Here is an 18,844-nt window from a genome sequence, read left to right as displayed (position 1 = left end):
TTTTCCCTGGAACAGAAATTAAATTAACAGGTTTGTAATTACTCGTGTCACATTTTGATCCCCCCCCCCCTTTGTGAATTGGGGATACATTGCATATCTCCAGTCCATGGGGACTTCCTCTGAGTCCAAGGATGTTCTCATAATTATGGCTAAGGGTTTGCTTAATTCCTTTGCCGCCTCCTTTAATATAACTGGAATGATCCCATCAACTCCAGGTGCCTTTCTTATGTTTAACTTCAACAATTTCTCTTCCACTTTGCTCTCAGTTAATACAAAATTATTAAGCTCCCTGTTAGAATGTAATAAGCTGCCGTCCTTCACTTCCCTAAAGAATTCCTCATGTGTGAATGTAGATGCAAAATACCCATTCAGATTGTCAGCTATCTCAGCAGGATCATCAACAGTCGAACCATCAATATCAAGTGGACCAGTCTGATTCATCCCCTTCCATCTAGAGTTTATATAAGTAAAGAAGTCCTTGCCATATTTCTTAGCATCCTTTGCCAAAGATTTTGTAATCTGCCTTCGCTTGCCTAATCTCCTTTGTGATTTAATTACAGACTAGCTTTTAAGGTTTAAGGCTGGAAAATGGGTTTAAAAACTCACTAATTAAATAAAGAATTTGCATTTATATGCATCCCATGCATTTTTCTTCTCTGCCATGTGTCTTGTTAGTTTATATGACATCCATTTAGGCCTAAACCTTGAACAGTCTTTCTTAATCGGTATGAAAAGCCTAGTAGCTTCTACAATTAATTTCTTGAATGCGTCTCATTTAGAATTTGGTATAAGTCACAATTAAAGTTTAACATTGACATTGACCCTGTCCCTGCAGGGTACTTTATTTAGGGAGCAGTATCATTTACCACTTCTAATACTAATGCTATTAAGCTCCCTAGGTCTACTTGCTCAGGTGATAATTTATTCCAACAGCTAATAACTTTTTAGATAAAATGGAATTTTTTTATCCAATCTATGATTATGTGTCCTTAATATAAGTGCATGTTTTCTAGTTTGTGCTACCTGTGAAACAAAAAAAGGCATTCCATTATTTAATTCTAAAGCCTTTTGAAGTGTTAATACTTCAAGATACACGATACGGTCTTTTTCAAGATGTTTTTGTGGTACAGTAATTAAGCGCCTCCATAGCCAGGTGGGAAGGAGCAGCAGTGCGTAGCACATGCTTCTTGATTACACCAGGGTTTGAGCCCATCACCACCAAATACGGAGGTTGCGGAAAGATCAGGGAATGACCACCGCATATCCTGGAGCAATATGGCCTTAGTTGCTAATGCCCCTAATAACCAAATAACAACAAACAAACAAACAGTAATTAAAATGTCATTAAAACCAATGTTTTAATGACATTTTAATTTTAGCAACAGTAATCCTGTAACCATAATTTTTACCTGCTGTATAAAGGTTTAAGGCTGGAAAATGGGTTTAAAAACTCACTAATTAAATAAAGAATTTGCATTTGCCAAAATACAAATATGTCATCTTAAATACATAACATACCATGTATTTCATTAAGATGATATCTTTGAGTTGACCTCCATCTATGTATTGGCATTTTTATGATCTTCCACTCATTTTTTTTTTTTTATTTTTTATGTGAACCCCAAACACGAGAGGTATTAGAACCTGTAGTACTTAGTACCGTGCTTGGGTGGAGGTTGAGAAGACGAAAGAAGATATTTGTTGGCATTGGACTTGAACTTCTGTAGATTGTAATTTTCAGGAAATATGTATGAAGGAAGGTTGTTCCAGAAAACGGCAGTTGAATGAATAAACAAGGAAGATGAAAAGTTGGTTCTGTGAATTTGAAGTTGTACAGTAAATGGATGTTGGCTGATGGCTGCACGTGTTTCGACTATTTTGAAAGACAGAGTGGGAATTATAGAAGCCATTTCAGAAGAACAGTGCCCATGGAAATATCTCATAGAAATATTGCTGACATTCCAGTAAAAATTAGCATTAGCATTAGCATTAGTAGAGGCATATGATGCAAGAAAGCAAGCTTATTCAGCATCAGCCAAAATAAAAGAAAAAAAAAAAAAAAAAACAACCACTACTCCCATTTCACCCCTCAATTCGTTCGAAATACCTGTCCAGCTGAGCCTTAAATTTGTTTAGGCTATCAATTTCAACAACAAGCGATGGAAGTCTATTCCACAAACCAACTGCCCGCTGGCTAAAGGCGAATTTCCGCACATCTATCCGACATCCGTCCTTCCTCAATTTGAATTTATGCCCTCTCAGGTGATTATTCTGAGCAAGAGGAAGAATTCCATCGGCATTGAGCATGCTCAAGCCATTCAAAGCCTTGTACACCTCTATCAGATCACCTCGGCGATGCCTAGTCTCCAGGCTCTGTAATTTGCAAAACTTAAGCCTTTCTTCGTAAGAGCAACCCTTTGTTCCATTCACTAATCTTGTTGCCCTTCTCTGTACTCGTTCCAGCAGCTCTACATCCTTCTTGAAATGAGGCCTCCAGACCTGTATACAGTACTCAAGGTGTGGCCTGACCAATGCCTTATACAAGGGAATAATCACATCCCTGTCCCTGCTAGAAAAATTCCTGTATATCATTGACAAGACACCATGAGCTACTCTTGCAGCTCGTCTGCACTGCTCAGAGAACTTCATATCTGCCTGCACAATTACCCCCAGGTCCTTTTCATTCTCTACCACTGTCAGCGTAGTACCACAGAGTTGATACGTTGATCTGGGGTTACTGTTTCCCATATGTAGTACTTTACATTTGTCAATGTTAAACTTCATTTGCCACCTCTCAGCCCATCTGCTCAACCTTTCCAGATCCTGTTGCAGCAGCATAGTATCAGTAGTGTCCTTAACAACCCTGCCAACCTTTGTATCGTCTGCAAACTTGGACATTAAGCCTGATACACCATCATCAGTATCATTTATAAATACAGAAAACAACAATGGACCCAACACTGAACCCTGAGGAACTCCACTAATAACATTAGTCCACGTTGAGCAGTGTCCATTGATTACCACTCTCTGTCTTCTGCCACTCAACCATCCCTTTATCCATAGCAGCAATTTGCCTCGAATGCCACACTTCTCCAATTTGTGCAGCAGTCTTCCATGCGCAACAGTATCAAAAGCCTTTTTAAGATCCAAATATATAATATCAAAGTTATTCCCTGCATCCAGTTCTTTTGTGACTACATCATAGTATCCACTCAAATTGGTCAGACAAGACCTGCCCTTAACAAACCCATGCTGTGTCTGAGCTATAACTGAATTCTTGCCCAGATGATCCTGCAGTGCTTCTTTAACCAGTGCCTCCATTAATTTTCCTGGAACCGAAGTTAAACTAACAGGTCTATAATTACTTGTGTCAGCCTTTGATCCTCCTTTGTGAATTGGGGTTACATTTGCACATCTCCAGTCCATGGGTACCTCCCCTGAGTCCAAAGAAGCTCTCATAATTATGGCTAGGGGTTTGCTTACTTCCTTTGCTGCCTCCTTTAATATAACTGGATAGATCCCATCCACACCGGGTGCCTTTTTTATGTTTATCCTCAACAATTTCTCCTCCACTTTCCTCTCAGTTATTAGAAAATCATCTAGCTCACTGCCAATGTTTACTTCACCTACGACATTCCCCTTCCTGAATAACTCCTCATGTGTGAATGTAGATGCAAAATACTCGTTTAGATTGTTAGCCACCTGAGCTGGATCCTCAACTGTTGAACCATCAACATCCAGTGGACCAATCTGATTCATCCCTTTCCTTCTTGAGTTTAAATAGGTAAAGAACTCTTTTCTGTTTTTCTTTGCATCCTTTGCCAAGGATTTCTCATAATCTGCCTTTGCCTGCCTAATCTCCTTTGTGACTTGGTTACAGACCAACTTATATCTATCATAGGCTTCCACGTCACCCATTAATTTGTATGTATCCCATGCATTTTTCTTCTCTGCCATATGTCTCATTAGTTCATCTGACAACCATTTAGGCCTGAACCTTGAACAATATTTCTTGGTTGGTATGTAAAGCCTGGTAGCTTCCAAGATTAGTTCCTTGAATGCTTCCCATTTTGAATTTGCTGTTGGTAACATCATCAGTTGGTCCCACTGTATAGAATTTAAATACTGTCTCAGACCAGCATAGTCTCCTTTACGAAAGCAAAAACCCTTCCCTTTACCTCTGATGGTAGTTACCTCCTTGAGTAAATCCCACTTCAGCACACTGTGATCACTGCCACCCAGTGGTTCATTTATCTGCAGATTCCTAATGCATGAAGAATCACTACTGATAATCAGATCAAGAGTATTACTCCCTCTAGTTGCCTCCCGAACATGCTGGTGTAGAAAACAATCATCCAATAAATCCACAAAAGCCTTGCTAGTGTGTGAGTGACCAACCCACAAATTCCAGTCAATATCTGGGAAATTAAAATCCCCCATTATAAGACTCTCTGATTTACTGGCCCACTCTATTTCCCTGTACAGTATCTTATTATACTCATCAGAGTCATTAGGCCTATAGCACACTCCTACTCTCAATTTTGATTTACCTATGCTTATGTCACACCAAACTGACTCAACACTGCACTGTCCAGCGATGTCAACTGGCTTCACTTCCTTGGATTTTATGTGTTTTTTAACTAATAGCATAACCCCTCCTCCCTTCCTATCCTGTCTATCCTTTCTGTAGACGTTGTACTCCCCAAATTCCAGTTCTGCATTCCTTATATCTGTGTGACACCACGTCTCTGATATCTGCCTTTGATGTTTTGAGTAATACCTCAAATTCATCAAATTTATTTACTAAACTCCTAGCATTAGTGTACACGCAAGTATACATGCACCTGTTTCTATTCTTAGCTACCCTAACACAACCCATGTGTTTACTTGTACCGCAATGACTTCCAGCAGTCTCTGAAATATCCTGCATCTTGTTTTTCAGGCTTCTGCTCATTCCAATAGAAGCAGTGCAAGAATCTCTTTCACCTCTGCCCGTGGCTACTGTTAATCCATTAGTCTTTGTCTCCCCCCAAGCTAGCAGTTTTCCGACCCACCTAACACTGCCTCGATAGCATCAGCAAATATTCTTGCACCCTTTCTATTTAAGTGTATCCCATCCCTGTAGAAGCAATCTCTCCTGTTAACAAGTACAGTCCAGGCTGAAAAAAATTCTACCCCTTCAGCCTTGCACAATCTTTCCAGGGCCGAATTGATCGACAAGGCTCTCATCATATACTCCCTCCTATCGTGTCTGGGCAGAATTGCAGACACTTTCAAATTCAACCCTACTTCACGGCTTTTTTTCAACAGTGACCTGTACTTGTTAAGTAATTCCGCCTCCACATGAAACCCTTAATTTATTTAAGGGTGTGTTATCCAGTTGGGACCTATTAAATGTCACGGAGGAAGAAATAACCCAAGAGCTGTAGGGACAACATGTAATAGAAGCAAGATGAATAATGATTAAAAAAGATAATCAACTTACACCTACCAGAAATATTATTCTCACCTTCAGTACACCCAACCTACCCTCCTCTGTAAAAGCAGGTTATTTACTTTTCCGCATCTGCCCCTACATTCCCAACTCTTTAAGATGTTATAAATGCCAAAAGTATGACCACTCACAAACTGTATGCAGAGGAGTTCCTGTCTTCCCCAATTGTGGATCCTCAGATCATCACATATGAAGGGAATGTACAGTTACAAAAATGACCTTCTCAAAGTCAGTTACCAAGAAGCAAGAAAACTAGTTGCACCTACTATAACCAAAAATATGACTATGCCAATGCTGTAAAAAAAAGTAAACAGTCTCCACTCAAACTGATGTCACAGTTCTCACTAACAAATCCATTTCTGATTGGGCTAGAAATGTCCTTTCTGAGCAGCAACCAAGGTTAGATTGACCGGGCGCATAGATTCTGGGACCGCAAGTGGCTGGAAAGTCTGTGGATTGGATCCTCTGGTAACAATAGCATGGATAGAGACAGGGGAGTTAGGCTTCTACCCCTTTTTGAGGCGGTGGTTTTGGCCAGAGATAAACGTTTTAATTTTCCACATCTCCAGGCCACTTCCGGTTCTGGTACAAGTGAAAGGAATGCTGAGTATGCGCCTGGTCATCCACGTGTGCCGTGAACCTGGTATTTAAGGATGTGGCGCTTAAGTCTCACTATTACTGAGGAAGGAGGCAGACACCTCCGAAAGCTCTAATAGTGTTGTTTATCGTCTTTTTTTATCGCTTTTATATTTATATTTTAATGCATTTTAACTTATTTACTTATTTTATTTTTGTTATAGTTTAGTTTTTTGTAAATAATTAAAAGTTTTTTGTAAATATTATTTGACAGTCTTTTCTATCATTTTATTTTATTTTATTTCATTATTTAATCAGTCATAAACGGTTGGTGTGTGTGTTTAAAATTGGTGGTATGAATAATCCCAACCTCAGAGGCCTTATTGCAGATATAACCAAGGATACGTAAGCAACAATCCAAGTTCTCTGACCAGGCAAATAATACTCCTCTGACAACATCAGCAGCATCTCCTCCAGTGATAGATACCATATCTCATAGTACAAATGCAGATGTAATGAAAAATGTTCAGGACACAATCATGGACACAGATGGCACATCTATACAGGAAGATGGCACATCTATATCATGGACACAGATAGCACATCTATACAGGAAGATCTCCTTTTGGAAATTTATGCAGAAGAAGAAATGGACACTGGTCGGCCAGCTTACTCCAAAAAAGATAAACCAAAATTGGAACATCATAAGCCAGTAACCTTCAAAAGCAGTCAGATACAGCTCCATCAGTTAAGCACAAATAATGCCTTGTATTTTACAATGGAACTGCAGAGGCTTTTATTGCAACACCGATGATATCCTCGATCTAATCAACAGAGATTTCCCTTTGTCTTCAGGAAACTTACCTAACCTCACAAATTTCTCCTTCAATAAAGAACTACTATTGAGAGAGAGATTGTAATACAGCAAATGCTGCCCATGGTGGTGTTGCAATCCTGATAAATTCAAAGATCCCAACTAAACATATTCCACTTCAAACTGAAATAGAAGCTGTTGCTGTTCATATAACTCTCCGTATTTCAATAACACTTGTCTCAGTCTACCTACCACCAAACAATACTTACTCTTTAAAACCTCTTGAAGATCTCTTCATACAGATACCCCCACCTCTCTGTATATTAGGGGATTTTAATGGGCACCATCCCTTATGGGGCAATCCTAAACTAGACAGACGTGGTCGACTCATTGAAAGCTTTCTAGAGTCCCAAGACCTCACCATACTCAATACTGGTGCACACACTCATATACAGCTCCCAACTGGACATACCAGGCACCTCCATAGCCAGGTGGGAAGGAGCAGCAGTGCGTAGCACACGTTTCTTGATTAGACCGGGGTTCGAGCCCGTCACCACCAAATACGGAGGATGCGGAAAGGTCAGGAAATGACTACTGCCTATACCGGAGCAATATGGCCTTGGTTGCTAATGCTCCTAAAAACTAAATAACAAATAACAAACAACTGGACATACCTCAGCAATAGATCTCTCAATTTGTTCTCCAGTACTGGTCCTGACTATAGAATGGTACATTATAAATGATCCTATGGGCAGTGACCATTTTCCAATCATATGCAATTTTTTAATATCAAAGACTCCTTCAACCAAACTCCACAGGAAATGGAAATTTGTTCGACAAACTGGGCAAAATTTTGATCATCAATCTCTCTTGATGAGGAAAAAATCCACCTCCAGAATATTAGTATTAGCATTAGTAGAGGCATACGATGCAAGAAAGCAAGCTTATGCAGCATCAGCCAAAAAAAATGCTCCCATTTCACCCCTCTGTTCATTCCAAATACCTGTCCAGCTCAGCCTTAAATTTATTTAGGCTATAAACTTCCACAACAAAAGATGGAAGTCTGTTCCACCAATCAACTACCTGCTGGCTAAAAGCAAACTTCTGCACATCATTCCTACTGTCTTTCCTCAATTTGAATTTATGCCCTCCCAGGCGATTATTCTGAGCAAGAGGAAGAATCCCATCAGCATTGAGCATGCTCAAACCATTCAAGGCTTTATACACCTCAATCAGATCACCTTGCAGGTGCCTAGTCTTCAGACACTGTAATCTGCAAAACTTAAGCCTTTCTTCATAAGAGCAACTCTTTGTTCCATTCCTTAATCTTGTTGCCCTTCTCTGCACAAGCTTTGTTAAAGCTCTGTATGAGCTTTAACAGAAACACTGATCCCAAAAAAATATGGATAAAAATTAGACAGTTATCTGGTAAGTTTCCCACTATATTGATGATGTAACAGATTGCATCACATCTAATCTCCTAAAAGTGGCCAAGAACGCAATACCATTATGAAATCCTCCGGGTCGAAAGCATTTAAAAGCATTTTAATTACTGATGGAATGAGGAATGCGCAAAAGCAGAGAAAACAAAAATTAAATCCTGGAATCAGCAATGTCCAACCACAGCCAACCTCATTCATTATAAGAAGTTAAGGGTTAAAGCATATTTCATACAAAGGCAAGCCAAGAAAGGACCCGTTTTGCATCAAGCTTTAACAGAAACACCGATCCCAAAATAATATGAAAAAAAATTAGACATTTATCTGGTAAGTTTCCCACCATACCTTCTCCAATCCTCTCCTGGAATGAGCAAGACCTATCCAGTTCCTTAGATATTGCTAATGCTTTGGGCAATACTTTTGCTGAAATCTCAGCAGCATCAGCCTACACTACACCATTCTAGTGAATTAAAAACACTAGAGAAAAGCATGCTATTAACTTTCAAACTGCTCGCCTTCTTCCATATAACAAACCTCTGCAATATTCTGAACTTTTGTATGCCATTAGAACAGCCCACAATGGTGCTGCCAGGCCAGATGGGATTTATTATGTCATGCTACAACATCTTGACAAAGCTTTGAGCCTGCTCCTGGTTTTTTATAATCGTATATTTTTAGAAAATGTTTTTCTAGCTTCTTGGCATCACTCTACTGTTTTGGCATTCCTAAAGCCTGGGAAAGATCCAACCAACCCCCATAGCTATAGACCAATATCTCTCTCTCTCAAGCTGTCCGAGCAAAATCCTAGAAAAAATTGTCCACAGAAGACTGGTCTGGATCATTGAGTCAGAACATCTAGTCAATATGGCTTTCATAAAAATAGGTCATGCTTGGATCTTATGGTCAAGGCTGAATTTGCCACTCATAATACCTTTGTTAAACGTGAACAACTTGTAATGGTTTCAATAGATATAGAGAAGGCTTTTGACACCACCTGGCGGCAGGGCATACTTAGTGATCTTTACTCTCTTGGTCTGCAGGGCAACCTTCCTATATTTGTTCAGAACTTCCTACATACTAGATCATTTCAAGTTCAATACCAACATGCCCTCTCTGCAATGTTCATGCAGGAAGAAGGTATTCCACAGGGATCAGTACTGAGTGCCACTCTTTTTGCTCTTAGAATAGATTCCATCACCAAACAGCTTCCAAATACATTTGAGACTTACCTTTATGCAGATGACCTTTCCATCTCCTGCAAATTCCAAAAATATAAGATCTGTTGAACAACAGCTTCAGATATCACTTAATAAAATACAACAGTGGGCCAGCCTCAATGCAATTGACTCTCACAGCAGAAACAGTTGCTATCCATTTTTGTAGGCAATGCAAACTTCATCCATATTCTGAATTTCAAATTTCTAATTAATAACATCCAAATTTAAACCATGCTTACATAAACCTCTCTTGGCCTTTTATATTCTAGCGTTAACCCCCTTTTTTATTTATTCATTTATTTTTTCCTAGGTCCTTGCCACTGAAATCTTTGGAAACTGGGTGGCAGGGCCTGCCAGAGTACAAAAAATCTACTGGGTACCTGACCTGCCTCCCCAGGGCCAAGTGTGATAATGGTGGGTCCCAACGGGTGCCCAACGGCTAAATGGTCAGAAGAACAGTGGTACACAACTAGTGTTGTGTACCATTGTTCACATCCATCCACTCCCCACACACTTTTTAAATTTCTGGCCTTCACAGAGTTCTGTCCTACAAACAGAGTATACAACTCGGATATGGGGGACCCCCTGGTGCTCTCAGACAACTAACACACTTTGCACTTTGTCTCCATCCCAGTCACTAATAACATCAGATTTCTAGGATTAAACCTTGACAACAAGTTAAATTTTATAGATCATATTAAAAACGTATGTACTTCCTGTCTAAAAAAGTTAAACATACTCAGAGCTTTATCCACCCAAATATGGAATGCAGATCATACCTCTCTGCTTTGGCCCTACAAGGAATTAATCAGATCCTGTCTTGATTATGGAGCTCCCATCTATGATTCTGCCAGAATGAGTGCTGGCTTGATCCCATTCAACGCAGTACTTTGAGGATTGCACTTAGTGCTTTCAGAACGTCGCCCACACATTGTCTCTATATTGATGCTTACGAGCCTCCACTAACTTTTCATAGGAAAGCACTGTTACTAAAGTATGCTGTTAAGATACAAAGTTGTGCCTCGCATCCCATTCAGTCCTACCTTTTCAATCCACCTTTAGAAAACCTTTACAGAAATAAACCTAGCATAGTAAAACCAGCTGGTCTTCACCTTCTTGAACTGTCGCAGGTTTGGAATGTTTGCATTCATTCCGTACAACAGATAGCAAGTTACTCTCAACCACCATGGGCTCTTCCTCCTGTACTGACCTGTGACACTTGCCTCTGTCAATGGGGAAAGAATATTTTAAAAGCATCAAATGTCAGACAATTTCATGCAGCTCACACTCAAAGGTATATTGATTTTTCCCCAATTTATACAGATGGCTCTAAATCTAATGCAAATGTTGGAGCAGCAGTGTTTTCATATATCATTATTTCAGAAAACCTTCCATCTGATTTCAGTATCTTCTCAGCTGAATTATATGCAATCAAACTAGCTTTAGAAAATCTGTGTTTTGACTGTTCTTTAAAATCTGTTATTTACATTGATTCCCTCATCTCAATCATGGCATTATCTTATTCTTCAGATAAGGTTCTTCCTGGCAACCCAAAGGTTGTGGGTTCGAATCCCATCTTGGGCTTGGATCAAAGTAGTGCAAAAACCTTGGGAGGTGCATTATGGCCATAGAAGCCAAAAAAAAAGATAAGGTTCACCCTGTTCTAGATGAAATTATAAACTTTTTGTTACAAATTGAAAAACACCATCAACTGGTCACCTTCTGTTGGATTCCAGCACATTCTGGTATTTTGGGCAATGAACTGGCTGATAAAGCTGCAAAAAATCCAACTACCTTAGATTTAACCAATATCCCTGTTCTGGCATCAGACTAAGGATTAACCATTCAGGATTCATGCCTGTTAGAATGGACAGCACTATGGTGCTCACAGACTAATAATGAACTTTTTCAAATTAAATAGGATCTGAAAATTTGCCGCTCCAGTGTCCATACATCAAGATGAGAAGTAGTCCTTTCAAGAGCAAGAATAGGTCATACCCATCTAACCCATCTTCATTAACTCACAGGAGATGATCCACCACTGTGTCCACATTGTTCTATAAACCTGACTGTGAAATATATTCTGATTGACTGCCTCTACTATAAAGAAGACAGAACTTCAACCTTGCTATTGCTGGTTAATCTTCGTAAACCAGTAACTCTAGAAAATCTCATTGGTGACATGGCAAATATATTTGAATTTTTTAACTTCCTCAAGCAAACTGGACTTTTTTAATAATTTCTGATTTCAGATTTTTTTTCTGACTTTATAAAAATTTCTCATTTTTTTATATAATAAATGAATATTTATTATAATAAAAAAATGAGCATTTTATGTAATAAATGCACCATTAAATCTCAGATAACAACAACAACAGTTTTGTTTAGAAAAGATTGAAAATAAAGGTGGCATCAAAAAAGGTGAACTATTTAGAATTATATTTTGCTAATTTTTCAAATGTAGGCATGCAAGGTTGAAGTGGCGCTGCTCAGTTGGATTTCAAACAGTCCTTTTCATGACTGCTGATGGGTTAATGGCATGATTAGACAGTATGGGATCTTGACACTTAAGCTTAAAGTGAATGCAAAATAAACATCAAGCAGGCTTGTAATAGTTGTCACTTTTCAAAAATGTCTTAATGGTAATGCACGTTATGCACTACTCCACTATTAGTAGTAGTAGAGGCATGTGATTGAAGAAGGCAAGCATATGAGCTTGTGTAGCATCAGCCAAAAAAATAAATAAATAATAATAAAAATAAATAAAGAAAGCAATTTCATACAACCATTCCCTCTAAAAGTTTGTCCAGTTCCTCCTTGAATTTATTTAAGCTTCCACAATGACAGATGTAAGTTTCTTCCAGCAATTAACACCATCCACTGGCTAAAGGCAAATTTCCACACATCTGTTCTACAACTGTCTTTCCTCAATTTGAATTTATGCACCCTCAGGTTTGTAATATGAGCAAGAGGAAGAATCCCATCAGAATTCAGCTCCACCCATTCAAGGCGTTATACACCTCAATCAGATCACTTCGCAGGTGCCTAGTCTCCAGTTACTGCAATTTGCACAACTGAAGTCTTTGTTGGTAAGAGGACCCCTTCATTCCCCTCACCTATCTTGTTGCCCTTCTCTGTACATGTTCAAGCAACTCTACATCCTTCCAAAAATGAGGCCTCCAAACCTGTACACAGTCCTCAAGATGTGGCCTGACCATCGCCTTATATAAAAGGAATAATCACCTCTTTTTGTCTACTAGCAAAATTCCTGTATATCATTGACAAGACACCATGACCTGCTTTGGCAGCCTGTCTGCATTGCTCAGAAAACTTCATATCTGACTGCACAATTACTCCCAGATCTTTTTCATTTTCTACCACCCTAAGTGTAGTACCATACAGTTGGTACGTTTCTCTGAGGTTACTTCTACTATATGCAGTACTTTGCATTTGTCAACGCTAAACTTCAGTTGCCACTTCTCAGCCCAAATTGCCCAAATTTTCTAGAACCTGTTGCAGTAACACACTGCCATTATTGTCATTAACAACCCTGCCAACTTTTGTATCATCTGCAAACTTCGACACTAAGCCTGATATACCTTCATCAATATCATTGATAAATATACAAAACAACAGTGGGCCCAAGACCGAACACTGTGGGACTCCACTAATAACATTAGTCCACAAAGAGCAGCATCCATTAATTATCACCCTCTGTCTTCTCCCACTCAACCACCCTTTTATCCATTGTAGCAAATTAGCCTTAATACCATACTGTTCCAATTTGTACAGTAGTCTTACATGTGTAACAGTATCAAAAGCTTTCCTGAAATCCAAGTATATGGTATCAAAATTATTTTTTGCATCTAGTTCCTTTGTAACCACATCATAGTATCCAATCAAATTTGTCAGACAAGACTTTCCCTTAACAAACCCGTGATGTGTCTGAATTATTACTGCAGTCTTGTCTAGATGATCCTGCAATGCATCTTTATCCAGTGACTCCATTATTTTACCCGAAACCGAAGTTAAACTAACAGGTCTGTAATTACTAGTGTCACCCTTAGATCTCTCTCTTTGCGAATTGGTTATACATTTGGATATCTGTAGTCTGTGGGGACTTCTCCTGAGTCCAAGGATACTCTCATAATTTTGGCTAAGGGTTTGCGGAGTTCCTTTGCCGCTTCTTTAATATAACTGAATAGATCCCATCAACCCCAAGTGCCTTTCTTATGTTTACTTCAACAATTTCTCCTCCACTTTGCTCTCAGTTAATACAAAATTATTAAGCTCCCTGTTAGAGTGTAATAAGCTTCTGTCCTTCACTTCCTTAAGAATTCTCATGTGTGAATGTAGATGCAGAATACTCATTCAGTTTGTCAGCTATCAGAGCAGGATCATCACCAGTTGAACCATCGCTATCAATTGGGCCAATCTGATTCATCCCCTTCCTTTGAGAGTTTATATAAGTAAAGAATTCCTTGCTGTTTTTCTTAGTATCCTTTGCCAAAGATTTCTCGTATTCTGTTTCGCTTGCCTAATCTCCTTTGTGACTTGATTACAGACTAGCTTATATTTGCAGTAGGCTTCTGTGTCGCCTGATAATTTTAATGCATCCGATGCATTTTTCTTCTCTGCCTTTTTCTTCTCTGCCACGAGTCTCATTAGTTCATCTGACATCCATTTAAACCTAAATTTAAGCCATCCATTTAAACCTTGAACAATTATTTTCCATTCCATGAACAATTTAGTATTCCATGATTATTAAATGATATGATGTGGAAAAGAGAACGCCATATGGTGCAGTTCTTCCCACTTCACTAGTACCTAGTAAACCGGTTTTAAAATTACCCATTTCCCTGCCACACACTATACAGTTTGCACTTTGTGACATTTAGGATTAATGCAGTAAAATCTAGTACTTTGTTCGTATGCCCAAAAAAAAAAAAAAAAAAAAAAACAGAGACTGCTGTATTAATCATTTTTATCTCTCATTCTGGGTTTCTGATATATGATACTTATATATATAATTTTAAATAGTTTAACATAATATAAATTTTTTGTCACGATTGTTCTTACTTTTTCTTTTATCTGTATGGTTATAGGTATGACCATTATGGGAAGTATATTATTGTGGGATGCACTGTTGAACCTATATATATTGTCTCTGGTCTACCCTCTAGTGGCTTCTCAGTACTAGGGAATGTAAGTAAGTATGTATGTGTGTGTTTTTTCTTTCACAAATACTTTAAAAATTGTAAAAATCAGACGAAAACTTGTATATAATACCAATTTGAAACACTATAATTATAATTATTTTCTATAATAATATTACCAATATAGGTACATGACCTTTTAGATCCAATAGTTAATGTTAACATTTCTTTTCTATTATACATATCACAAACATAGCTGCCAACTCCAGATTTACAATGGAGAATTGGCAGGTATGTCTGCAAACCTTTTTTTTTTTTTTTTACTTAGTTTGACCCACTCTCCATATCACTGTTGTAATATAGTTAGTGACAAACAGTTTCACAGTCTTTTTATTGCAAAAACTCAGCTCTTCTTCTTCATCTTTTCTTTATGCAAAGAAATGGTTTTATTTATAAAATTAGGCTCTTGCCTTCAGTTTTTTAACGTACTGTTTGTGAACAGGACACACAACATAATTACTTACACCAATAAATTTTAATGATCAGGCAAAACAGATACAGCCGACACTCACGCCCAACCAATAATCTGGCAGTCATCTGCCACCAATGTGAGAATATGAAGATATATGACCTACTTTGAATGAGACATTAAAAGACAAATCTGTTGCCGACCGGGCTAGCTGGGTGGGTAAAGTGCCTACCTGGCAACCCGAAGGTCGTGGGTTCGATTCCCGCCTCGGGCTTGGATCAAAGTACTGCAAAAACCTTGGGAGGTGCATTATGGCCACAGAAGCCTATGCACCAACAACTACCAAAAAAAAAAAAAAAAAAATCTGTTAAAATTTAAAAGCAAAAAAAAAATAGTAACACTATGTTAAAATATGTATTTGTTTTTTAAAAAAATATATATTTGCAAATTTCTGCTTAATTTCTTCAACAAATTCATCATTAGGTGTGCTGGTGTACACCTAATGACAAAATAGAATCACACAGGATGATAGCTTTGTCTTTAGTGATGCAGCCTTTTTTATGACACTAGTAGTCATGTGTATGACTGTTTTTATCCAGTTTATAAATTCTTTTTTAAATTGCAGATTTCTGTTTCCTTTATATGGTGTTATATGTAGCTTTAAGTTTCTGAGAGAAAAGTACTGCCTTAAATAATTGTGTCGTCTGTTAGTATTTCACTCATGTTGAATAGGGAATAAAGCTGTTGGTTTATCCTCAGCATATGCCAATTAGAATATACATTTTGAAAAATTTTAACTAAGTTGTTCTTTTAGCTTTGCGCCTCCGTAGCCAGGTGGGAAGGAGCAGCAGTGCGTAGCACACGCTTCTTGATTAGACCGGGGTTCGAGCCCGTCACCACCAAATACGGAGGATGCGGAAAGGTCAGGGAATGACCACCGCATATCCCGGAGCAATATGGCCTTAGTTGCTAATGCTCCTAAAAACCAAATAACAACAACAACAACAACAACAACAACAACAATCTTTTAGCTTTGTACTTCGCAAGTAAATTGAAATGTACAGTATTGAAAATCTAAGCACTTTAGTTTCAGTAGAGTGAAACATTAATTTCTTGAAGCAATACAGATGATTCTCAAACATTTCATTGCTTACTGTTCTGCTTCTTCAGTGAATGAATTGGCATCCTCATTACACATCAATTTACATCAATTTCATACACACGTTTAAAATAATAATATAGATAACAATCCAGACACTGAAGAAGCTGTACAAGTTTAATTATATTTAGCAGTTTTATTGACTTAATTGTTATATTAAATTAAGTCCTAGTCAAGCTCCTTGGTTTATTTTGAATTTAGAGAGCAATTTTGAAAGTTAATACCTAGTGTCCGTAGATTTTACTGTTTGTAACTTGCCACCATTGTTATACAATACAATGTATATCCCGAACTAGACAGCTTGAGGTTTAATGTAAAACTAGATAGCAAAACACCGCACAGTATTAGAAATCTGTTAGCTTAGTATAGTATTATCAATTAATCAGTAAAATTTATTAATCTTATTAAATTTCATTGTTAACTAATGTACAAGTTAGTGCATTTGCATCTTTCTGTACATAGCCAACTACATAAGTAGTTATAAATTGGCATCATTAAGTATAACTCATATTGTGACACAACGAGTTGCCATGATATTGCACTACCTTGAATAAGTAATGCTTCACCATAGAAGAAGACTATTGTTACTTATTCTCAGCAGATACCATCACCCATATGGCACTGTTTCAGAGCTTATTGGCTCCTCATCAGTGGGTTGGCAGGTACCCTGGTGTTGCAATGATGACAACCCAGTTGTGAAGTATAAATCCACGATATGAGAGATTTCATTGTTAATTAAATTGTACTTTAATGGAATCACTACCCAGACTAGAGCAACAAAGCAACACTCACGGTTTAGCCAGAGTACTGTGGCTCGCGGGAGAACTGAAGGGGGTGATTCTCCAATGCATCAGAGTAAAAAAAGAATGTGCGATATGTGAATTGTTTGCAGACCTGTCTAGAACAGGACATAATCTAGCCAAGGAGAATGTCTTGGTGTGTGTGTGTGTGCTAGGTGCAGAGACTGTGATGAAATTAGGTGCCAACTCAGAGTTCTGATGGGCATCTATGAGGGTTTGAGGTGTATGGTAGATTCCCTCGAGGAAATTAATAAGAGGGGCCCACCAAGCTCTCAGGTACCCAACTCAATGCCAGAACTCACTCCTGTGAATCAGGCAACACAGCAGCAATCTCCAAGGCACAATGTGCTGGTCCCACATGAACTAGTTATTGTAAGTAACTCTATTGTCAGGGTGATGGGAAATAAATTATGAAAAAAGGATAGGTGGAACAGAACCAGGGTATGTCTGACAGGGGCAAAAAGTTGATGATGTTGTAGAGAAGATATCATCTTTTAATTGCACAAAGGGTGATATTGTTATACACATGGCACTAATGACCTTAAGAGTAAAGAGATCAGCAGATATAATTAACTTAAATTAATTAAATTAAATTAAATTAATTTAATTTAATTTAATTCGAGTACAGGTCAATGTTGAAAAAAAGTCTCGAGCTAGGGTTGAATTTGAAAGTGTCTCCAATTCTGCCCAGACCCGATAGGAGGGAGTATATGATGAAAGTCCTGTCAATCAATTCGACCCTGGAGAGATTGTGAAAGACTCGTGGGGTAGAATTTTTTTCAATGTGGTCTGTGCTTGCTAACAGGAGAAACTACTTCTACAGGGATGAGATACACTTAAATAGAAAGGGTGCAAGAATATTTGCTGATGCTATTGAGGCAGTGTTAGGTGGGTCAGAAAACTGCTAGCTTGGGGGGATTCACAGATTAAAAGATTAACAGTAGCTGCAGGCGAAGGTGAAAGTGATTCTTGTACTGCTTCTATTGTAAGGAGCAGCAGCCTAGAGAGCAAGTTGTTGGGGATTTCAAGAGCTGCTGGGAGTCATCATAGAACAAGTAAATACATGGGCTGTGTTAGGGTAACTAAGAATAAGAACAGGTGCATGTATACTGGCATGTACACCAATGCTAGAGGTATAGTAAATAAATTTGATGAATTTGAAGTGCTGATCAAGAATACCAAAAGGCAGATATTGTTGGGATATCAGAGACATGGTGTCACACAGATATAAGCAGTGCAGAATTGGAATTTGGGGAGAACAATGTGTACAGAAAGGATAGACAGGGTGGGAAGATAGGTGGGGTTATGCTGTTAGTTAAGAAACCCATAAAATCGAAGGAATTGCAGCCAGTTGACATGGGTGTACAATGAAATGTTGAGACAGTTTGGTGTGACATAAACACTGGGAAAGAGAAAATGAGAGTAGGAGTGTGTTATAGGCCTAATGACTCTGATGAGTAAAATGAACAATTTTGCAGAGAAATAGAGTGGGCCAATAAATCAGAATGTCTTGTAATGGGCGATTTTAACTTTCCAGATATTAACTGAAAATTGTGGGTTGGTCACTCACACACTAGCAAGGCTTTTGCGGATTTATTGGCAGATTGTTTTCTACAGCAATATGTTCGAGGGGAAACCAGAAGGGAGTAATACTCTTGATCTGATTATCAGCAGTGATGATTCATGCATTAGGAATTTGCAGATAATGGAACCACTAGGT

General features: G+C 38.3%; 1 protein-coding gene across 1 annotated transcript in view; it reads left to right on the top strand.

The window, feature by feature from the left end:
- LOC150089626 (cilia- and flagella-associated protein 43-like) overlaps positions 1–18,844 on the top strand; it is a 204,059-nt gene that overhangs the window by 25,651 nt on the left and 159,564 nt on the right. Inside the window, exon 3 of the mRNA XM_090390056.1 lies at positions 14,646–14,749. Within this exon, the coding sequence (XP_090246182.1) occupies positions 14,646–14,749 (104 nt within the window). The remainder of the gene's footprint in view (positions 1–14,645; positions 14,750–18,844) is intronic.

The sequence above is a fragment of the Mastigoproctus giganteus genome, chromosome 2 (genome assembly GCF_048544385.1).
Source record: "Mastigoproctus giganteus isolate SK-2022 chromosome 2, ASM4854438v1, whole genome shotgun sequence".
NCBI classification, from domain to species: domain Eukaryota; kingdom Metazoa; phylum Arthropoda; class Arachnida; order Uropygi; family Thelyphonidae; genus Mastigoproctus; species Mastigoproctus giganteus.
Note: the sequence above shows the minus strand (reverse complement) of the source record. Positions and strands in the feature narration are given on the sequence as shown.